The sequence below is a fragment of the Propithecus coquereli genome, unplaced genomic scaffold (assembly GCF_000956105.1).
Source record: "Propithecus coquereli isolate 6110/MARCELLA unplaced genomic scaffold, Pcoq_1.0 Scaffold178, whole genome shotgun sequence".
Lineage (NCBI taxonomy): Eukaryota > Metazoa > Chordata > Mammalia > Primates > Indriidae > Propithecus > Propithecus coquereli.
In genome coordinates, this window is record NW_012142523.1 from 320077 (window position 1) to 344697 (window position 24621).

The window sequence follows — 24621 nt, forward strand, 5'->3', positions numbered from 1 at the left end:
TGTGTATGTGTTTTCCCCTAATCACATTCTAACTCTTTTTCATCTATGTTTTCTGGGATAAATCATTAAATTAAAAGACATAACTGATAAGATGACAGGGCACTATAGTCCTGACAGGGGTAGATAGTATACTATTTTAAAAACAAAGCAAACCGAAAGCATCACAACCACACGTATCTTCAGAGAGATTAATTTAGCATCCAAGAGGGTTGTGTTAGAAGAGGTAGCACAACCTCACCATTCCCCAGGTGTTGGGGAAAGAGTAGAGCCAAAAGAAGTACAGAGCAGGGTGGTCTCTTGCCTCAGCATGGGGACGAGCTTCATGAGGAGCAAGACATAGAGGCTTTGTAAACCCACGTCACTACTAGGTTAATGAAGGCTGGCTATGGAGAGCCTAAAACAATGCCACCCTTCCCCCATCCCCCCTTCCTCAGTTACTTGAACAAAGTACTGGCTGGAGGGAGAGTAGAGAGGGTGACAGAGACACACACAGTACCTGTTGTTGAGAATTGTAGTCAAAAAGTCCCACAGTTGCTGCTGCTGAGTCCACAGGTACCTGCGTGCCTGAATAATCAAATTGAAGAGGCTCCATGCCCACATGTTCCATAGGGTCCAAAGGGACACTCTGGGACTCCATGTTGGAGAAATCCTCCACAGGCTTGGCACCATTGGTGCTGGTCAGCTGGGCTAAGCCCTCAGAACCATTCTGGTTTGGACCCAGAAGATCCACTTCATTAGCAGAGTTCTGGCAATTACCAGGGGTACGGCTAAACAGAGAAAGTAAAGGGCATTAAACCTTATTTTGAGAGGGGAGGGACACTACAGCAACCCAAGTTTAAGGACAACGTCCTTGCTATAACTCATTATCAATGGTACTTAAAACTACTTCTATAAAATAACCAGAGATCCTTTATGGTGCTTACGGGATTATATCCTCTAAAAATCATTCTTTTATTGCTTGCTTTTCCACCTAATCCACCCCTTAAATTCACATTAACTGCTATTTAATGATAATCCCTTTACCAAGGAGTCCAGAGTTAATAAACACTGAATGAACTGGAAAATTCACTGCCTATGGCACCCACGAAAACAGAGATCTCAAAATTCAGGTTGCAAAATATGCCCCCCAAAGCAGCACCTAATTTTTAAATATAGTTTAAATTTTTCCAATGGAAAAATTCAGTTTCCAGGGGAAATTCCATATCTCAGAATGATCCTAATAAAAATGTTTTTACATATTATTGGTATTACTGGCAAATGCGAAAACTATCTCCCCTTCTAAGAAACCAGAAGAAGCTGATCATTTAAAAGTTGTACAAAATGAATCCATCGAGGTATGCCTCTGCTAAGGAGACAATTCTAAAACTTAAAAGTAATGTGAGGATATAATTTATCAACTAAACCGGGACACTCCTAAGAGCAAAAAAGAGCAATGTTGATAAATATTCTGGGACACAGGTATTAAAAAAGTACTATTCTGGGTAGCACAGAATATATAATCACCTTATGTAAAAGGAATGTAAGATTATATGATCCAAAATGAGATTAACGTATATTATTATATTATACACAGGGGAGGGTAGTCTGTGGTTACATTCAATGTCCTTCATCCCTAAAAATCCTGTAGCTGGTACATATTAAAGATATTGTCATATCCCTTTTCTCTCTTCTCACACACACATGCACACACACAAACAACACAACACACCACCACCACCTGCCCTCTGTCAAATACCACAAAATATAGCTAAAGGCTGCTGGAGATTTAGGGTGAGAGGCCACCTGAACTCATCTGAAAAGACCTTAGGTAGTAAGTATTTATTACCCTGTGCCTCAAATTTCTTCCAAAGATTGTAGTTCCTTACATGTGCAAGAGACAAAAATTACGTTAGGAATACTAAACAACCAAAACTTGTTCTACAAATGACAATGCAAATACATTTTAATTTTGGCTTTGGTAGATATTAGGATAAGCAGGGTAGGTGTGTGGGTAGGTGTGTACACACACATACACACACATAAGCTTTAGACTGACATTAAAATTATTCAAAATTAAATATTCTCTCTGTATATTACTGAACAAGGATTTTTATAGATTTTTTTATTAAAAGACAGAGTCTAGCTATGTTGCCCAGGCTGGTCTGGAACTCCTCTGGGCACAAGCAATCCTCCCGTCTCAGCCTCCCAAGTAGCTGGAACTACTGGCGTGCGCCACACCTGGCTAAACTATAAACCATAACTAAAGTCGCCTACATAAATGAAGAATACTTGTCAACTGTGGAAGACAAATACACATTATTTTAATATTGTATATATTAAATTATGAGGTAAAACCTGCAAATCAACCATGACCAGAGATGGGATAAGAGGCATCCATGGAAGGGATATGATTAAGAACAAGTCATTTAAGCTGTATCTCTGGTACTTCAAAATGAGGAAAATGATACCTGACCCATCTATCTCAAAAGGAGCATATGAGACTCAAATGAGATAATGCACAAGTTCTCCATTGTTTTTCCCTCTAACGTAGCAGAGGGATATAACACACTTTCATTAGTAACCATGGCTCTCTAACATAGTGATTTGGGAGAATCTTAAGAAAAGTTCCAAGCCATCTAGCCCAGGTGATTTTGGTATTTGAGAATCACTGAAATGATCTTTTCTGGTATCATTCTGCAAATTCTAGAGCTCTATACAAATGCAAAATCTAGCATTTTGGCAACACATCAGGCATTGACAACTTTTAGAGAATTCCACCTTACCGGTTAATTTACAATCCTTGTGGCATGGCCTAAACTAGATCGAATTATTTAAGGGGGGTGGGGAGGCAGTGATAAGACTAAAATCAAAATAAAACTAAACCAAAACAAACAAAAACCCATAGCCCACATTCAAAAATCAGAAGTGTAAAACATACAAACCTAAAATCTTTGACGTCTGCATCAATCCCATTCTGCACTGGTAAACCATTGGTCTTGTCCATCACATCACCCTCCTCCTTCAAATCTCCTAGCTTATCTCCATCAAACGTACCCTTGTTCTTCTTTTCACCTTTGTCGTTTTCATCACTGTCTGCATCCCTTGGGCCCTGTTTAAAAAATAGCTTCAGCTTCACTAATCATCATCAACTATTAAGAGTGGGCAACCGCTGTGGACGCCAGACTACACTAGAAGCTAATTAGAACAGGATAGTGTCCCGCCCTTTCAGACGTTACAATCTAATTAACAAACAACACAGAGGCAGGAACACTGCAGAAAAGTCTTGCCAAATGGGGAAGACAGACATACATTCACGTTACAGAGTTTAGGACAGTCTTACCATACCCAATGTCCCACCACCCCATTTTTTTTTCGTTTCTGCCCAAAGCCCAGCTGCAACTTCGTGCCTCTTAGTCTCACTTCTCTATTCTTAAACCTAACTCTATATAACAGTATGACTCCTAATAAGCCCCAGGTATGGTGGCCAATAGCACAGAATGAGTGTATTAAGTCCATAAAAAGAATTTCACACTTCCCTACTGTCTATGTAAATTTCTCCCTAACTTCCAATTATTGAGCTAAGAGTGGTCTGACATCATTCCAACTCAAATTATGCTATACTTGATCTTGGAATATATGTCCTGCCAATTTGCACCACCTCCCAATTCCACCTTATAAGCCTCACAGCTTATGTATCAACAATTCACCAATGACCCTTAACTTTAATTTAATGCCTCAAAACAAGTTAAATATAACTGTGAGATTCTTTCACCAAAAGTACCCTAATTACTATTTACACGCTGTCTTCTATCACCTGCCTGTCCCAAAGCAGCTTATTCAAGAGCTATAAGTGGCAGTATATTAAATTGAAACATTTGATGCAAAATTTAACTCTGAAGTGTTTCAAATTACAAAGCTTGAAACACTGAGCCTAAAAGAATTGATCTGGTGCCAGATATGTTTATGTCCTGCCTTCTAAGGAATTAAGTCTGTTTCCTCCTACCAACATCCTAAATTAAGTCCTAGACATATAAAGCAAATGTACCTTGATTTCCAAAAGGAAAATATTTGGTATGGTGACTTGACATGCTATAGAGGGCTCTGCAGAAAGTTATACCAAAAGGAGGGTTTAACCTTTGCTTTTGTAAAACTAGAAGGAGGCAGCCTTGCTTTCTCCCACCACTGACTCCTGCTTTAAGAAAGAGAAATGCACATGGACCAAGATAAAGTTCCTGGTACAAGGAAAGATTCAATTAATAAAAGATGAGAGCTGCTGCACAGCATTTCTGGTCACCAAAACCAAACTTCAGTGGGAAGAGAATCAATAATGGAGGACAGAGCAGCAGATGCTGAGTGGTGGACAGAATGAACGTGGATAGACCTGAAGATGCAAAACCAACAGATGTTCCCAGGGTAGTTCCTAGCGATTACTGGTCCAGAAAAGGGTGACCTTGTGGACCTTGACTAACATTCTTAAACCTTTCAACTACTAGTTCAGAGCCCATTTTACCTTTAAAGTCATTCTCTGTTCAAATGTGATACAGAAAAAGAAAGACTTCTTGAATAATATGAAAAAAGGAACACATATGACAAGAAATTGAGAAAGGATATACAACTTAGCTTCATGTGGCATCAAGATAGTAAATCACAGCTTTGACAGCCACTGAGATGTGCCTTTCAGAGCAGAATCTTTAAAGTATGGGCTGTTACTGATTCAAAAGGATTGAATGATAGCCAATTAAGCACCACATTGAGATTCCCCAAAGCAGAGACTGAAATAGGACGGGGTTCTAAAGGTAAAATGATCTTTCAAAATATCCAGAGGCAATAGCTTCCTCCACACTACAAAGGTAAAACTGACAGAAGCTGTATATTCGTTTTTATATCCCTACTACTAAATATAGCATCTGGCAGAAGTTCAATAAATATGATGAAAAAAATTAAAAAGAGCAAAATATCCTACAAAACTGAACTGCTAAAATAAGAAAGATCTGTCTGTTGCCTTTATTATCATCAAATAAGAGTCCAGGAGGTGGTAATATGGTCTAAATGACAAACAACTCTCCCTGAATCAGAAACCATTAATGTCAACAGCAAATGAGTGTAACAAGGATCATCCCACTGCCATGCCTATAATCTTCCATAAGTCTACAAATCAAATCACTGGCTCAGGAACAACAGTTTGGCTTCAACTTCTCACAAGAAGTTCAGAAAGTTTGCAGGCAAAATTGGAAAGAAAATAGGATAAAGCAGCAGCAGAAAGAGTCAACAAAAAGCAAGAACACTGGTGGCAGGGGATACTCACTAAGTCAGATCAATGCTCTGCATTCTTTCCTCAGTGACCCTTCATTGGGGCTTCCTGAGAACCCGCCCAGCCCACGTCCATGCTAGCTGCTCTGGCCTGAAAACCTGGCCACTAATAGTTACATTCTCAACTATATTGCCAAGGGCTAGATTTTCAAATATTTCCCTGCAGCAGGCTGATTTTCACCAATATTGTACGTCCATCCCTCCAAAATATTGCTACCTAGTTTTCTACTCTGAATAAGCTATTGATGCTTAAGCAGAACAGTAGGTTCCTTCTATTGGAGGGTGGACCCAAGGGAGGTATCTACTTTTTCATCTGGATGGCTATTATCAGTGTTTTCATTTTGTACAAATTCATGAAGATGATCATTTACGACATATTTTTATGTACATAGGTGATATTTCTGTAGCAAGTTTACTTAAAAAATTTCAATAAATCTACACTGATCCTCAATAAAAATGGCTGGCACAAGTTTCACTTCTGAATGAAACCAAGAGCACAAGTGGGAAAATATCCTGTCAGAAGTTTGTTTTTAAAAGACAGTACTGGGTTGGAGATAATAAAAATGGTTTCTTAGAAATGTGAAGACCATAGAGAAAATAGAAGAGGAGTAATAAAAGGACCGTTAAGTTTTATGGGATTTTTACATTTTTAAAAATTTTTAAGATAAGGTATTCATAGCTATGTAGGCTTTAAGAAAGTACTGACAGAGGTTACACAGAACCTACATTCTATCTCAACTGCTAACACTTACTGGTCACAGGACTTTGGACAGGTCATTTAATCTGAGTCTTAGTTTACCCATCTATAAAAGAGGGACAATTTTGTTTAAAACAGTAATTATGAACATCCATGAAATCATGCATATATAAAAGTTTTATAAAGTATAAGCCATTTTATACAAATGGAATATAACACTTGTAATAAATCCACCGGAATGGTATTTCTTTTTTTTTTTTTTTGAGACAGGGTCTCACTGTGTTGCCTGGGCTAGAGTGCCGTGGCGTCACCCTAGCTCACAGCAACCTCAAACTCCTGGGCTCAAGCGATCCTCCTGCCTCAGCCTCCCGAGTAGCTGGGACTACAGGCATGTGCCACCATGCCCGGCTAATTTTTTCTATATATTTTTAGTTGTCCGATTAATTTCTTTCTATTTTTAGTAGAGACGGGGTCTCGCTCTTGCTCAGGCTGGTTTCGAACTCCTGAGCTCAAACAATCCGCCTGCCTCGGCCTCCCAGAGAGCTAGGATTACAGACGTGAGCCACCGTGCCCGGCCCGGGATGGTATTTCTTATGTAACACTATGTAGGATATTCAAAATTTAAAAAATCTTAAAATGCCCCAATTAAGTGGTTTAATTCTCAAATACAAGTGTATAGCTAATATAGCCCTCTCAGGGGCACTGTTATTTTCACAATATAGCGGTTCTATGGTTAGGGTTGGGCATCATGATCTTTTTCAAATTTTCAGGTGTCTGGGCCCACTGCCTGCCCTGGAGGTTCTGATTTCATTGGCCTATAGAGGCTCCTGTGTATGTTACAAAAAGCTTCTCCTCCAATAGCTCTGATAAGCACCCACAATTGAGAATCAATATAAATAAGTCCAACATAAGCTATCAGAAAGGCAGGGTTTGTGTTCTGCTTTTTGTCCACATATTATCCAATAAATAATCATACTGAAAAAGTCTATCAGCTAAATGAATGAAAAAATAAAAGATTAACAGCATCTTTTTATTATGGCTTCCTTTAGATCAACGTTAACCTAAAGCTGTCAGCCCAAATACAAGCTTGAGTGGTGTGCTCAAAATGCAAGTGGCCAAGCCCAATCAACATCTCAAGAGTAGGACCAAGACGGGTGCTGAGAGATCCCAGATCTGCACAGAGGTGAAGGAGTATGTTCCACTTCTAGATATCAAAGAACTGGAAGAGGAACAGACTCAGGTAGAAGAATCGCATTACTATTGAGATCAGAGCCCATGCACTTATGGCTCAGCTTCCTCTAAAGATTCACATAAAGGGAGGAACACTTCCAAATACATCTAATAATTCTGAATGAAGTCAGAAAAATTAGAATTTAATTCCTCCTCTTACTGCATGCATTCATCTTAGAACAAAGCTCCACATGACAGAAATCACATTCAATGAGATTAGGAATTTTCCTCCCTTCTTTCTAAAAGAGGAGTATTTTGTGTATCTGCTTAACATGATCATCCCAAACAACCATAACAACATTAACTAAAATATTAGTTTCTCCTGCACACAATTATTGGCTTTTCACAAAATGCCACAAAAATGAAGTGTCAAATTCCTTCAAAGTGCAGCAACTTATAGCTCTGCTAGTAATAAGAAAAATTTCAACTATCAAAAAATAGGAATAGGCTGGGCACGGAGGCTCACACCTGTAATCCTAGCACTCTGGGAGGCCAAGGCAGGAGGATCGCTTGAGCTTAGGAGCCTGAGCCCTGAGCAAAAGCAAGACCCTGTCTCTACTAAAAATAGAAAAAATTAACTGGGCATTGTGTTAAGTGCCTGTAGTCCCAGCTACTCGGGAGGCTGAGGCAGAAGGACCACTTGAGCCCAAAAGTTTGAGGTTGCTGTGAAGTAGGCTCATGCCATAGCACTCTAGCCCAGGCAACAGAGTGAGACTCTGTTTCAAAAAAAAAAAATTATGTGAGTAAAAGTTTTAAACTATTAGCCATGTGAAATACTCTTTTAAATTTAACACATTAAATATGATCCTTTTAGGAGGAACCCCACTCATAAAAAAAAGCAAGTATAGCATACATAGCTAAGAAAACAATACAGCTAAGAATTGAAATTAGAATGGAATTTGAATCCAGGCTCCCCATTTCCCCTCTAAACCTCATTTTTCTCATCTATGAATTAAGAGACAATATCTACCTCAAAGAGCTGTTTCAAGGATTAAATATGGCAATTCATGAAAGTACAATTCTTTTGTTAAAAAAATTCTTAAAAGCACTTTATCCAATTTTCACATTTCTTTTCCATTGCCTTTTTCACAGCAGCAACCTCCCTCACACTCTCACTTCCTCCCCAAGGCTTAAAAATTGCAAGACGTCTTATGTTTTCTCCCCTGGAAACTGTTATGACTCTAATCATTATATTCTTTGTCCAACTGATTTTTCTGAGATATGTGTATGGAATCAAGCCACCACCAACTATTACCTTTCATCAAATCTGAGATACCATCAATTATAAGATACACCATTTTATGTGCCACTAAAACAGAAACACTGCAATTAAACTATGACATACTATCATTTGAAAGATGCATCCCAATTTCAAAATGAACAAAAGCAGGGACATGTATATTTTAGATCATGGTATACACTAGGCACTTTGTGGATAACTGTCGCCTAATTCCTGGTGCGTAGAGAAAAATAAGAGCTTCCCTCTGCTTTGGTGACCACCAGATCCAGGAGGCAGGGGGAAGCATCTTAAACATGAGAATGGTGTTTGTTTTTATTATAGAGATGAAGACTCCCCAAAAAATGAGATTTCTGGAAGATTTTTTAAGCCATCTAGTTAGTGTCTAAAAGTTTGACACTACAAAGCAGAGCATGCAGACTTCCCGCTTAAGGGAAACCCAAATCTGAAGGGGTTCTAACCTATAGACAAGTTTCTAATAGCCTCCTGATGATTTATTCTTCCAAGGAAACAATGTCTTATAGCAGTGCTTATCAAACTTTAATATGCACACTAATCACCAGGGGGAGTCTTGTCAAAAATGCTCGTTTTAATTCAGTAGGTCTGGGATAGGGACTGAGATTCTGTATTTCTAATAAGTTCCTAGGTGACACTAACGTTACTAGTCTACTGACTTTGAGGGGCAAGACTTTAAAGGTTTACAAGGAATTTTCATATTTATTATATAGCCACACAATTAGACTTTGTTGAGTTTTGATTATCCACACTTTGTAGATGAGGAAATTAAGGTCCAGTTGAGACTTAAACCCTTGACTTTTATCTGCATTACACTGTAAAAACCTTTTAAACAAAAATCAATTAAAGTAAAGTAGCACTAGTTACCTAAAATAAATACAGTAAAGCCTAGAAAAGCAAGTCATCAAATTTTATGGCCTAAATGAATTGCTATGAAATGTTACGCATCCTCCAGGCCAGAAAGCAGTCACTCTCTACAGAACAAATTTTTCCTAAAAATCTTTCTCCTGCAAGGTTAAGGTGGTTTTCACCCTAATCAAAGTTTGGAGTGCTCTTCTCATTTCCCTGAGCACCATAAACCAGCAAGGAAGAAGTTATGATCCACTTTTCTGACTAGCTAGACTTAAATGTGCTTGAAGATGATCAGTAGGTACTCCAGAAGACCAACAGCAGTGTCCTTAGACGGGCAAGTTCACCCACAGGCCTCAAAAATACAGTCAGTAGTTACATCTGATTTTGTAACCACTATGAACTACGGGGGTGAGGGTGGGGGTAGCGGGGATACCTGTCTAATTCCAGGAATAAATAAAATAAAGGATAGAAAAAGAAAAGAATAATAAAAGACTTAACTGGTTTTCTGAGTTTTCCTATTATTCTGAAAACTGCTACCCTAAAGTTTGGGATTCATACATGGAATACAATCAAAAATTTATGGTGGGTTCTAAGTAAAAAATATAGTTGTCAGATTCTGCCAGACTGAAAGTATTCTTATCACAGAAGCCAAAACTACTAAACTGAATCCATTTGTACAAAGTGAACTCAAGAAGGCAGGGAAGCTAGACAAAGAGTTAAAGAGCTTCACTTAAGCTGTAACCAAGAAATCTCACTGAAAATGGAAAACCGCTATAGAAAGAGATTACTTTCCTCTGAACCATCTTTACCTGCAAAGTTAAAATCTGGATTATCTGTTGTCAGTACATGAGGATGACCTGTTAGTACTTGCTCTGAGGTCTACAATCACTATTCCATGAGAGATGATGTTTTCAGATCTCAGGGGATTAAAATGAGGGTTAGTGGAAGTAATGTTGGTACAGACAACCAAAAAGTAAAGACAACCAAAAAGTAAAGTGCCACTCTTTTAGAATAATTTTAGAACAATTATCTACAAGAAGCAGATATCTTCCTTGTTCTCTGAACTCAATACTTTGAATAACAGACTAGATTTAAAAAGAAAAAAGAAAATGCTCACCTTTTTCAAGAAGATGCATGCATACCAAGACAACCACAAAGTGATTCAGGTTTCCATGAACAGAGCTTTGGTCAGGTGTCATCCTAACCAACAGGCAGAGCAAAGGCAGGTTAGGTATAAGATTAACAGGATATAACCACAAAGCTGGCAAGCAGTTCACTGATCCTCAGCCCTCCATCCACTAGGAGACTGTACATGCCAACATGTGACTTGGTGTCACTGAATAGTCCTTCTGTGTCACTCTATAGATGCAACTCAAGTCAAAATATGGGATAACATTTCATTAGCCACAACCTTCATTCTGAAATGAAGCTAGAACATAGATTTGAAGAATGTTCAGTTATCTTTATATATACCTCAGAAGCTGAGTAAATTATCTGATTATTAAGAGAGTCCAACATTCTGACCCCATCTATCTATCCTGAGGTCTTAACTTCCACTCTGGTCACAACACTTCTGTAATAGAGCTAAAAAATCAAGAGTCTCCCAAGGGAACTAAAGATTGAACCCACCTTTACAAAATACAAGATACTGAATCCAAAAGAAACAGCTTTTGTCATAACGATAATTGTCTAATGAAATGATGGTTTAAAAAGAGGAAAACAGTAGGCAAAAATAAAAATAATTCAGTCCCACCATTTTATCTTTCTCCTAATTCCAATTATTTTTCTGCCTCCCACAAACTTCACAGTAACCAGGCACATGCCTCCGTGGCTAATACCCAAGAATCAGAAACAAGTCACACATGACGTAAGTCACAGCTAGACTCACAGGTTCCAGTTCACCACAGTAGCAACTTACTAAACCACAATACTAATTCCTTTCCTCCAATAAATGACAAGTTACAGGCAATGTTTAGAAGGCAGCAATTCTGATGAGTAATCTATGCTCCTAAGATGAGGAAAAGTGCAGAAGACAGAAAAAGAGATGAGCTAGAGACAGGGTGAAAAAAGAAAAGTAACTCCATTCTTCCTATGAGACAACAGGCAAATGATAATTTGGCCTGGTCCCACTTCTCACATCCAAAGGGTAGATCTTGTTCTTCCCAAGCAGCCCCTTGGGAAGGTTCAAACAAAAGAAGCCATTTCTTATCTGTTTCACAGGCTACTGAACCTTAGTCTCTGTAGCATCAAAAGACTCAGAAGCAATCAGGTCAGCTTTAATGGCTAGTACTCAAGAACTGTACTTGACACTTGAGTACAAGCTACACCAAAATGAACTACTGTTACTCTAAAGAAGTTTAAAACAGAATAGGCAAAACAAGACCTAGCTTCTGATACTTAGCAACAGATGTATCACAATAAAAATACTGAACAACAAATGCTATAAGATAAAGGAAGACAGTTATGGAGGCAAATTTATTAATATGATGGGGGGAATGTCTCTTAAATGATTGCTAGCAGGTAGTATTTAGCCCATATGACTTCTGAGAGAAAGATCTTTAAAAAGATACAAAACAAGTTGAGTCAGGAGAAAAGGAGGGAAGACAGATTCAAGGTGCCTCTCATGGCCTTCTAGCTGTGACTTGGAAACCAGTCACAGAATACAAAATGGGAAAGACTCAAATGGAAATGTATCTTAAGACTTTCAGATCTACAAAGTCAATGATATAAAGAAATAGTTTTAAGAAGGCTATCAAAGATGCTTGAGGAAGACTGCTTAAGACTTAAAAGGCAAGAGGCTGTAGACACAGAGGCTGCTTTGACTACAATTTAGCATCAGAGAGGTCAATGATGATGAACTCAAAAAAAAAAAAATACAAGTTAAGAATTAATACAGGTAAAGAATTTCTAGTTTCCTGACAGGTATGAGAAGCAAAGCTATTCAAGAGGGGCCAAAGATGACTCTACAATTAAAGTCTAGCTAGCAACCAAGAATAATCCTGTATATCAGATTCATTTTAAAGTTTCTTGGGTATTGGCAAATCATTGCACTCAAATCTGAAATTCCCTATTGACACCCCAAATACAGCTTTTAAAAAAAATTCCCTCTCTTTTTTTTTGTTTTAAACTAAAAATGGCATTTTCTTATAGACCAATGAACCTTGATGTAGATTTCAGTTCTTACCTCACGTTATTATCAATGTGACCCCCAAAAAAGCATTATTTCTCTATTTTTAAAAAGTTTAGTTTATACTCCTACTACGTTTGCTGAGCTCTATTTACAATAAAGTGTTTTAAATACTCTATAATTAGTGCTATGAGTATCTAAGGAAACTAAACAGGCATGTTTTGCTTTAGGGGAAAAAAAAGAGAGAGAGATACATAGGAACAAGTTCCTCAAGCCAACTTACAAATCCTCCTTTTCTTAGACAGGAATCGCCCGGGGATGAGCTCAATACATACTCCACCATGCTAACGCCTAGTCCCCCACTCTCCGATCGTGGGGACAGTACAGAATTGACCTCACTGTTCACATGGAAACTCTGACCAGGTCTTCTCTGCACCATGATTGGCTGGGAAACTGAATGATCTACAAAAAAGATACACAAGCATGATACAGTGCAGCCAGAGGCTCAAACAAATTACGAGTGATGTCTCATGGATAAACCAATGACTGGGAATCGGGAAACCTTCCGTGATCAGTTGAGCCAAAACCTCCTATTGTGTGTCTTTCCCTAAGTATGACATTCAACATAAGCTAAGGAAACGGAACACATCCCTCATGTATATCCAGGAAAGCAGAGAAATACAGCAGTTCACATAACTGGTTTATCTAGCTAAATGGATAAAATAATGTTTACCTCTTTCGAGTAGCAGGACTTCTTTTTAAAATATCTTATGAATAATATTACTATAACAAAATATGACTTTACTTCCCTTTTTAAAAACAACAATATAATTTGGTTTTTTCTGATGATTCAATGTCATCATGAGGTTCTATTCTTACACTGTACTATAACACAGCACATCAGCTTTTGGGGTTTTTCTGTCTCCTTCCTCCCTATCATCTGTCACTTCTTTCTGCTGTCAGTGTGTCTGCCTCTACAAGTTCTCCCCATCCCTCTTCAGGGGTAGTCTGTCAAAAGAATGTCCATGCCCAGTGACTTGATTTGGTCCCATTCACATTTAAAGATAGATTATCCCATACACAATACACAGGGGAAAGGGGAGAAAAAGAAACATGAACTTCAAATGGCAGGTGTGAGTTTTCTAATTCCAAGTATGCTGACAGCAGTACAGAACAAAAAGTTAAGCTCAAATTATGGTCATTTCAAATAAGACCATTCCCCTGTGGCTAGCACTTCAAAAAATGTCAAAGATTTGATTTTGTGTTAATTATGTTTTAATAAATTACATCATACAAGCTCCTTAATGGCAATTATACTACAGGACAGGACGTTGCTTGACATGCTTATGTCACTGATGTAAAAGTCATGACTTGCCAATTGCTGAGGAAAGGAGCTCTAAGACAGGCATAAATCACAGTACAGATGCTAGATCTAGATTACCTGATGTTCCCCAGGCACTGTCTCGCCATTGATCACCCAGGAATATTCCTTTTGGTCCATCTTTGCTGGATTCATCTGTTTCCCAAAACTTTTTACCTGGCAAGAGCTGCTGCAAATTAAAAATAATAGATGCTTTTAAAGAATTCATAAAGGATGAAAGTACAGCAGTCAACACTTTCTTTTAGACAAGAGTACTAAAGATGCTCACGTGCCCTGAGGTCTTTAATCAAAGTGTTCCGACTACACAGCTGTGGTCAGAGCACTACAGTATATTTGGTAAAGTCACAGAGAGGCAAGGGGGGACACTGATCAAATCACCCAATAAAGGCTCAGTTTAAATATCTAGAATTATTCACTCAACCCATGCCAAGATTTTTAAGGAGGGAGGGAAACTAATATTGGTCCAATTAGCTGACTGTTAAGTAGACTCTTACTTAAATAGTACCTACAACTATTAAAACACTTCTGCCTATATGTGTTCTAACTACCATACAAAGTTACTCAAGCTGCAGCATGAACCCAGCTATGAACCTCAGCTATGTAATGCTAGAGGCGAAATTCACTTCCTTTATACACAGAGATTCCATTAACCAAAACACTTCCCAACCACATTAACCTACTCCAAGATTTTGGAAAGACAAAAAACTATTCCCCAGATTACTGGAAGAGAAACAAAATCTCCTAACCTCCATTAATTTTAACAATACCTGGTAATGCCATCATAGTGACTTCACAAATCATTCCATGCTTCATAGAAACACAGGCCCTGGCCCTAAATCAATATGAGAACTTTATTCAAGCTTCAACAGAAGAAATGCCAAGTACCCTTCAAGCAAAACACAGTGCCGTTTTACATGAGATCAAAGCACTAGTGACCAGGGTTAGAAAGTAAAATTCCACTCAAATCCCATCTTTCTTGGTTCTGGTCACCAGCTTTACTACAATGTCCCCTCTCACTTCCTTTTTTCAACTGCTGTTACTCAGACAAGAAACTAAGAAGTTTCCGATAGTATCTAACCACTGCTTCTGAGCGTAGAAGGGCACACCTGGAGAGCTAAATTTCTCAAAGTAACACAATAAAAAACCAAAGCACAAAACATTTGCTCTCCTCCTTGACAATAAAGGTTTACCTTTGCAATTTAACCCATAACACAGTAATAATGTAAGAATAACTAAACTTTGCCCTCACTAAAATAAATCTCAACTTGCCAAATCTAATTTCAGGGTTTCTCAGCATAATTTTAATCTACCCTTAAGTAGCTTCATAACTATCTCATAGACACAGGTTACCACCAGGACCAAAGGAGTTTCCTGCACACTTTTCTCTTTGGGCCCTAATTTGTCATTTTTTAATCAAAGAAAATCATGTTAAAACACACATTTTGGTCTGGCATTAAATTGCACTGATGGCTAAATTCCTTGAAGATGAGCAATTAAGGGCTCAGGTCTGTCACCTTGAGGGGATTTGGGGGAGGGTGGAGAGCAGGGTAAAATGGGAGAGTGCCCAAATCAAAAGCTCAGCATTAGAGTCAGGAAGCGCTGGACTAGACAACTTTGAAGTTCCCATGTGAAATATTACAAACTGCCTTGGGCCTTACTCTCTTTTTACGGATGAAGGAAATGTTTTTCAGATTGCTGTGATGATTAGAGATATTGCTGTTCAGTACCTAGCACAGTAGGTTCTCAAAAAATGTATTCAATGGCATCACACCTAAGCAAAGCTGTCGAATCACAAACAGAATACTGAAAATTAATGTAAACTATGCCAGGGACAATTCAAGAATTTCTGTTTTTAAACTTTTTTCTCCTTTTAGTATTGAAAATGCCCTTTCCAAAGATTACAACTAGAATTTCCTTCCCCATTGGTTGTGCCCTTTCCAACTAAAATTCGTAATTTCTCCTGTATTTTGTAGAGAATGACAGCAAACAGAAGTCCACATTAACTACTCCTTTGTGTATCAGAAGAAAGAATATCGGCCCAAGAGTCACCGCACTTGTTGGTTAATTTTATGTTCCACGTGACAGCAGTAAGAGAGCAAAGGTGATTAAAACCATTCTTGCCCTTTAATTTTTTTAAATGTTCATCCCTCTTCACAGAAATTTGTAAATATTTATTCCAAACTCAGGGAACAGATTCTTAAAGTATCAGCCTCCATATGCAAATATAGTCTTGTTCTTGTTCATGATTTGTCAAATTGCTTACTGAAAGCCTCTGAGCTCAAGGCTTCAAAAATCAGTTCTGGGATCCTGTCACCTTTCACAGTAGCATGCTAGCTGTCATAATGTGCAAAGCCAGCAAAAGGAGGTGAACACATAAGCAAGGTTGTTTCCAGGCGAAATTCCCTCAAAAGGAAACAACACAGCAAAGATGAAGCAAAGTGCTAAAAAGTTGAGATTCTACTTCAAAGTAGTAACAGATACAGCAAAGGCTCAAAGGAACACACACCCAAAAACCAATCCCCTAGCTCAGACACCAAGAGGCAACCATTTCTCCCACTATTATCAACATAAATAAAAATCCTACATCAATGCTAGGTGTAGTCCAAAAAAAAGTACTAGAACTCTGTAAGATTTCACAAAAGTACCAGTGAGAAGATCAATGAACAGTTATCAATGGAAATGGCAAGGAATTAAAAGACAAGTTTGGAAGAGAGAAAGAAAAAGGAGGTGGGAGAAGATGATCACAGCATATTAATGGGAGGGGAAAGTGGAGAGTTGCAAGAGTGCTCTGCAAATTGGGAAAAAAGCAAAATACTGAGCCAAGGGACTTAGGAAAACACAGAAGCAAACTTAGCAAAGCTCTTAGATGTCTTTGGATCTTACGTAGAACCTACCCTTTCTCTCTTTCCTCCTAAAAACAGATCCATCTACAACTCAACTGCTGTGGCAAGCAGCACCTGAAATGACTATTAAAGATCTTCACCTCCAAGTACTCATGCCTTTATGTAATTCCTTCCCTTTACTAGGGACTGGACTTAGCGAAGTGCCCTCTAGAAAATAACATAAGGCAAGTAATGGGATGTTACTTTCAAGATTATGTTACAAAAGGCTATGACTTTCATCTTGCCCTCCTGTTCGTTTGTTTTGATGAAGACAGCTGCTATGTTGTGAGCTGCCCTACAGAGAGGTCCACCTGGCAAGGAACCAAGAAAGATCTCTGGACAGCAGTTCATTAGGAACTGAGGCCTTCAGCCCAACAAAGAACAGATCCTGACATCAACCACATGAGTAAGCCTGGAAACAGACTCTACCCCAATCAAGGTTTTAGACGAATGCAACCACAGTTGAAATCTTGACTGCAGCTTGTGACAGATGCTGAAAGAGAGGACCTAGCAAAGCCATGCCTGGGTTCCGGACCTATAGAAACTTTGGGTTTTAAATAATCGTGTTGTTTTAAGCCACTAAACTTTGGGGTGATTAATGTAGCTGTGAATATGGAGAGGTATTTTTGTATATTTGAAACATTTTTTTAGGAGTTTGTCTTCAAGAAAGATTTCTTGTTCCATTTCTAATATTTAAAACCAAGTGCTGAAAGTAAAATGCTTTTCTGAATTTGGAAAAAAATAATTACCTCCATTCTATTTCATGTTCTCCCCTACTTTGTCTTATAGCCTTTCTGTATTAAAAATGACTGGCTTTTTAAATTCTGCAAAATTGAAACAACTTTGACATGTTAAGCTCACTAAGAATTAGTGGCAATCACTTACAATCAAGAGTAAACTAAAATAAAGATACTGTGCTGTTCAAATCTGATTATATTAAAAGGAAATAGAAACTACTGAATTACAAAACAAAGTGATGATGTGTTAGTCAAGTGCTATTACGAATTCAGCAGTAACCCCTCTGGAGGTTATCATCCACTGCACTGGCTAAAATACTCTGGTTTGCCAACCCTCTGGCATAAAGACCAAAAAGGACCAGACCCTGGCATAAAGACCAAAAAGAACCAGACCCTCACTTGAGCCACACTTAAATCAAATTACCAAAATGCAACTAGCCTATGAAAAGATACTTCTTATTTGCCCCATTAAGAACTTAGAAATAAAGACTGGGGTGTTTTTTTTGCGGGGGGGTGGGGGGGAACAGGGCAAAAAGTAACAGATCCCAGCAAAGATTTACAAAGTTCGCTTTAAACAAAGATTAAGCAATAAGAAGATTACAAGACTTGACAATTTCAAAGGAAGATAATAGGAATTCAGAATTGGTCCAGCAAAAGTAAAGGAGAGCCAGAGAGTCAGACGGGGAGTATTATTTATTCAGTGGCACATTTAGGGAGAGGGCATAAGATACACAAACATGTTTATCCCTATAAAAGCAAATGATGCATCAGGTTAAAGAGTAGCTTAATTACAGTAGACAATAAACACATTCAAGTAATTGCCCTGGCTACAACTGTGCTCACCCAGCAACCTTCTCAGAAGAATTGGCTTCCTCCTACAGCCAAGCATCCACTCACTGAACCCAATTATCCTGTCCATTTGAGAGTTATTATTTCTCCTTACAAATTAACAGACCTCATTTTAGTTTTATACATCAGTCTATTGTGGTTCGGGGGTGGGGGGTATCAATCCCATAATCTACTCATCTCTGAATTAGTGATGAAAGTCCATTTGAAGACCTATAAACTGAGAACCAGGACTTGGGAGGTCCTATCATCCCTAGCAATAAAGACCTTGTACTCTTCCTTGTAATGTCCCATTAAACGGGATTCCTAACTGCCCCACCAATAATGTCTGTCCTCAAATCCTTGAGATAAAAACATACAATTTATCCTACCCTGAACCATAGGTTTATAAAAGACAAGACTTAAGTAAAGAAATCAGTAAGCTTATCAGTGAGGCCTCTGGAGAACAAGACAGAAAGTTGACCATTTGGGAACTTCTAAATTTTGTCTCAAAACACCTTTTTTCCTTTTCATCTAACAACAATGACAAAAAAAAAAAAAAATACACAACGCCACACTTACACAATCAATCATCTCATCACAAACTTCTGCTAAGAACACTTTAAATACAACAGAAACAATAAAAAGCTTAGAACATCAAGAACCTCCAGGCTTCTTATTTTAAGAAGGAATACAGTGATAAAACACACATGAATGCTCTGAAATCATTTAAAAAACTGATTTTAAATCTCATCTGTGTGAATTTAATCTGCCTCAGTTTTCTCACCTACAAAATGGACTACCATGAACAATACATGAGATAAAGTATGTAATGACATAGTATAATGCTGAACTCATAGAAACTACTCAGAGTCAACTGCTACTCTTCTTTAAGAGCACAGTAGTAACCAAAAGACATCTCAATACTAATGGTTTGCCAATGAAGTACTCCTACACACTCAACTAGCAGACATGGCAAGCACAGCCAAAACCCAGGTCACTTCAGTACAAATCCCATAAAATTAACAGCCCCAACACACAAAACACAAGAACCACCATGTGGCTTTGCAGAAACTGCAGAGGCAAGATGATTATTAAAGCCTGCACTTATTTGCCCATACCACTACTAATATATGCATAGCGACATATGAGTGAGGTTTTCTTATGGTCTCAACACTAAATGGGCCCTCCAACAACTACCCTGTACTCATAAGGAATAAAATATTAGATAACTGCTTACACACTCATATAGGCAGCATAGAGCTTTCAGAGCAGAAACTGGGTTTCTTAAGAAGTACTACTCACAGGGATGCTACAACCTTGCAGGCATGCTCAGATTTGATCTATTAGCTGGCAACTCAAACTTCCAACACAAACTTAGTTACACTGCAATGTAGCCAATGCAGGAGTCAAATACCTGATATTTAACTAGCTGGTAAGACACAGCAAAACAAACAAACAAAAAAAGGTATTAATCTCTTAGTATCTATTTTTATCCCATTCAGTACATTAAAAGAAGCTGACGTCAAATCAGAGAAAGGACCTTTCAGAACTGACTGAAATGAAGTGTGATTGGTAACCACTGATGATCACATGTTCCAGTCTGACCTGTGAAGACATGTATCTTTCGGAAGTCCCTTCAAAATTTTAATGCCTTAGGGGATTTATCTAGCCTCTCCTTACCCTAGACTGCTGTTGTGAAATCAAGTGAGATAGTACACAAAGTGCTTTCATAAATACTAAGAACTATACTGACATAAGTTATTACTAAAAACTTCATTTACATAAAAGTTTTACCTTACTAAAGTATCTCTTCTGAAAGATCTGTTTCAAAAAACATAAAAGTATAAACTGATATCCTTTACAAGGCTTAAACATAAAACAGGTTCATCCACTCACTGTGAGCACAATTCTTTAGGAAATGTCTCAGAAAGAGTCATGCTCTAGGCCAGGCACTGTAGCTCACGCCTGTAATTCTAGCACCTTGGGAGGCCATGGCGGGAGGATCTCTAGAGGCCAGGCCTGAACAACACAGCAAGAACGTCTCTGCAAAAAACAGAAAAAAATCAGCTAGGCATGGTGGTACAGGCCTTTGTCCCAGCTCCTCGGGAGGCTGATGCAGGAGGACTACTTGATCCCAGGAGTTTGAGGTTGCAATGAGCTATGATGATGCCACTACACTCTAGCCTGGGCAACAGAGTGAAAACCTGGCCCCAGCCCCACCAAAAAAAAAAAAAAAAGTAATGCTCATTACTGAGCATTTATTTCAATAAAAAAATTGAAAAGAAAACTCTACATTCAAAGTGTCTTTAAGAACAAAAATGTTGGAAGCAAACTAAATATTCAACGATAAAGTTCCTGTGGTATAATAACGTAAGCTCACCAAAAACAGCCATAATGACTATATGTAATATTTATAAAATAACATTACATTTTAGAAGTAAAATAGAAAACTGTACATGTAAAGACTGCTTCTCCTCATGCACTCTTCCATTATGGATCAAGACTGGAAAGAAAAATAACAGAAAGGTGCTTGTTGGTGTGGTGGGATTATGAATTACTCATTACAAAACACTTGTTATGATTTACAACTTATTTTCTAATAAATGAAAATTGAGATTATGGGGGTCTGGAATTCACTACGAATAAGTAAGGCATTTTCTCTTAAGCAGACATATTTCAGTTCAACATAATTTCAAAATGGCAAAAGTTAGTAGCAATTTTAAGGAAAGAACTCATAGCATCTGTAATCCAAAATTCTGCAATCTGAAACGTTTTGAGCACCAATGTGACGCTCAAAAGAAATATTCACTGGAGCACTTCAGATTTCAGATTTCTGCAATAGTCAACCAGTTAAGTGTAACACAAATACTCCAAAATCCAAAAAAATCCAAAGTCCAAAACACTCTGGTCCCAAGCATTTCAGAAAAGGGAGATTCAATCTGCAATAACTGAACTTCTAACTCACCTTGAAAACCTTAGTTTAAATAAGGAATATTAAAAATGCTGTGGTTCCATTACAGGCCAGTTATTTTTTAAATTAAAAGTAAATATATAAAGCAAAGTTTTTTTGCTTTTCATTTTCACTTTCTCTTTCAGTTAAGGAATATGATCGTCTAAATTCTCACTTCCTGCTCATATAGCTACTCACTAAGTAACTATCCTCATCCTCTTTAGTCAGTTACTCAATACTTATGTGTAAAGATTATTTTTAAATGTTAAAATATTTGTTTGCTTCCTGTTCCTTCATTTTATTCAAATCACAAAAAAACTGTCTAAGAATCAACATCTATAATTTTTTTCATATTTCTCTACTAGGCATCATCACAATCTGGCTTCTATTAATGCTTAAAATTTTTACCCTATTGTGGTAAATGGTTACTACTGAAAACAGATTTCCATAGTAATGGTCTCAAAAAAATATCTTTTGACTGAAATCTAATATACTCCTTTTTAGAAAAGTTTAATTTGTTGCATAATTATAATTATGCATTACATGAATTAGCAGATTTTTTAAAACGTTTTCCTGTGTTATTAGGCACGTTAATAGCTGTATCTAATACCTTTAAATAACACTTCACCCACTAAGGATGAAATCACACAATCACTTAAGACTGGTCAATCTTCTGCCCCACATGTAAAAAAACAACATTGCTTTTCTGGCTATTGAAAAAATAAAAAGTTTCAGCATCTGACGTATAATGTACACAAAAATACTACTTGTACACATCCTGAAATGCACAGCCTGCACTAGCTACTACCGGAAATAACAAAAAATAGTAAAAGACATTCTTTGCCCTGAAAGAACTTAAAAGATTAAAAACAAAAACCAAGAATCAAATTTATACGATTACAAGGTATTTTTTATTTATTTATTTTAGTAGAAATGGGGTCTTGCTTAGCTGCCCAGGCTGGTCTCAAAACTCCTGGTCCCAAGCAATCCTCCCTCTTCTACCTTCCACCTCCCAAAGTGCTGAGTTTACAGGCATGGCTTGTTATCAGGTATTTTAAGATAGGGACACGGCTTAATAGCATGGTCCAGATTGTTAAACTTCACAACCTGCTACGGATAAAGAAAGAACAGTAATGAACCTGGGATAGGGCTGGTCAAGAGTGCCTTAAAGGAGGGGGCAAAATTTAGAGTGGGCAAGACAATGCAAAGGACCTTCTCCAATGAACAAAGGTAAAAGTGAAAGCAGGTGGAGCAGGTGCCCACCTGGAGGACTTGGCCATCAACCCAGGGCAGAAGGAGACAGTAAAAAAACACAACTAAACTAGTGCTAGTTGCCGGTGCAGCTATATGGAGCACGGAGGAGTTGAGCTCTAATCCAACAGGCAGCAACAAGGAGTATCACCATAAAATTCATTTTTAAAAGATTATCTGATGGTCCTCCATAAAATGGGGTGAGGGAAAGCAAATGGATGCTGAAAAGTCTAATAAGCAAAGAGACCACAGCAATAATCAAGGCATGAAATTGTAAGAGAAGGGACCTATGGAAGTGGAGGCAAGGATGGAACTGCAGCTTAGATGAGTCTCTCAGGTTTCATGGCATGTTTTTAGAAAGAAAAAGAAAAAGCTATATAATTTCAAAAGTTAAGAGTCATAGCTCATTATGATGATCAAGAATGAAGTCATTAAGTATACATAAGCCAGTCTATCACTGAAGTTCTTTTAATTAGGAATCTGTTCTGCAGAGTCAGCTGAGGGCAAAAGCTACATTGAAATGGATCCAGGTATGTAAGAGCATGGTATTGCAAGTTTAAGTTTTGTAAGTCCAACAGGGAATAAGGTTGCCATGAAAATCCACTGTGGGTTGCTGGGGAACAGTAAGAGCAAAAAGAGCAATCAAGTAAGTAGCGATAAGAATTTGGTAGCTCTTAAATTATAGGACAACCACAAATTAGATAGAATTGCAAATGGTGGGCTCTTCAGTTGATGACTACTGTTAAACTCCAAAATGCACAGGGGTTTCCTATGTTCTTTACACGACAAAGAACACAACCACTGTCAACAGCTTCATCCTCAAAAGCAAGCACATAAAAGACACCGTTCATACTTTCATAAACCAAGTCCTTCGAAAAACATTCAGGAATACTATTAGCACCCCAAACTCCATGTTATTTTGTCATAAATTAGCCTGAGGAAGCTCTACTCTAATCCTTTCTTCACTGTACATCCCCTCCTGAGTCTGAAATTAAAGCTTTCTTTACACTTTTCCATTTCAAGTTACTGGGACAGAGCCAAAAGAAACAACTTTATTATCTTCGTAAAACCTGACAGATTGTCAAGGTTGTTCAGAAAATGATGAAATGCCTGGGGTGAATCAGGCTTTTCTGCATAATACAGGAACAGCATATGAGGAAATAGCACTATGTTACCTCCGTTACCTATAAATAAGGTCATATGTTTTTACATATTTATAAACTATATGGTTTCATCTACACCATACCACATTCATGTCATAATAGGTCTATATGTTAATAATTACATAAATGATTCTTACAATAGTACGTGAGAGCCCAGTGTGTAAAAGATAAGCCCCTAAATCACTTAGGAAACTGTAAAGGTCACAAATAAAACTGTCAAAGTATCTAGATTGATCATGACTGACCCCCTTACATTCCTTAAGCAGGAAGCAAAAAGCTCAACTTCTGAGAGAAGAAAGAATACTTCACCTCAAGATGGGATCAAATATTCTAATCTATCCACACACCCAGTCAGCCTCAGGGTATTTTTAATTACTGAATTGACAAGACCAGGATATCAGTATGGACAAGTTTCCTTTTTCCTTCGTTCCAGGAAATGAATATTTCATAGATATGGCTGCTACATATACAGGGAATATCAATACAGAAAATAAACTACTTTCTTTCTCTACATGCTTTGTGATAATGAGAACCACAGCATACATTAATCAAAATACAATGAATTAGCTTTGATATTCTGGTTTCTTATCAGCAAAGTTACAGTAAACAAGAAGGAATTACACACAATATAGTTTAATACAAGCTTAAGCAAGCAATATAACAAATGTAAATCTAGTTTTCTAAACACCATTATGTCTGGTTGTGTGTAAATAATAAGGATATGTTTCCACGCCCCAGCATCATATTGATCTGGTTACAAATATATTAAACAAAAGATCCATTATAACAAATGCCTTTAGAGCAAATTCAACTTGTATAATAACATAGCATTGCTAATTCATTATTCAGCTTATATACTTAATGCTCGCAAAAATTAACTAATCAATAGCTCAAAAGGTACGTATTTGCAGAGAAGCTGAATCAATGCTGTCAATACTTATCCTCTCCTCCACACCCCCATATCCTTGAGGGTGGAAAAGTC

The 24621-nt window shown here is 37.7% G+C and overlaps 1 protein-coding gene across 10 annotated transcripts in view; it reads right to left on the reverse strand.

Moving 5' to 3' along the window:
- Positions 1–24621, reverse strand: part of PUM1 (pumilio RNA-binding family member 1) — a 122276-nt gene that overhangs the window by 53241 nt on the left and 44414 nt on the right. For 6 of the 10 annotated variants that reach the window (XM_012642308.1, XM_012642307.1, XM_012642305.1 and 3 more), the window contains exons 4-7: positions 13889–13997; positions 12731–12909; positions 2922–3088; positions 497–767 (exon numbers count right to left, since the gene is read on the reverse strand). In XM_012642308.1, coding sequence (XP_012497762.1) covers positions 497–767; positions 2922–3088; positions 12731–12909; positions 13889–13997 — 726 coding nt within the window. The remainder of the gene's footprint in view (positions 1–496; positions 768–2921; positions 3089–12730; positions 12910–13888; positions 13998–24621) is intronic. The other 4 variants (XM_012642311.1, XM_012642312.1, XM_012642309.1 and 1 more) reach the window with 2 other exon arrangements.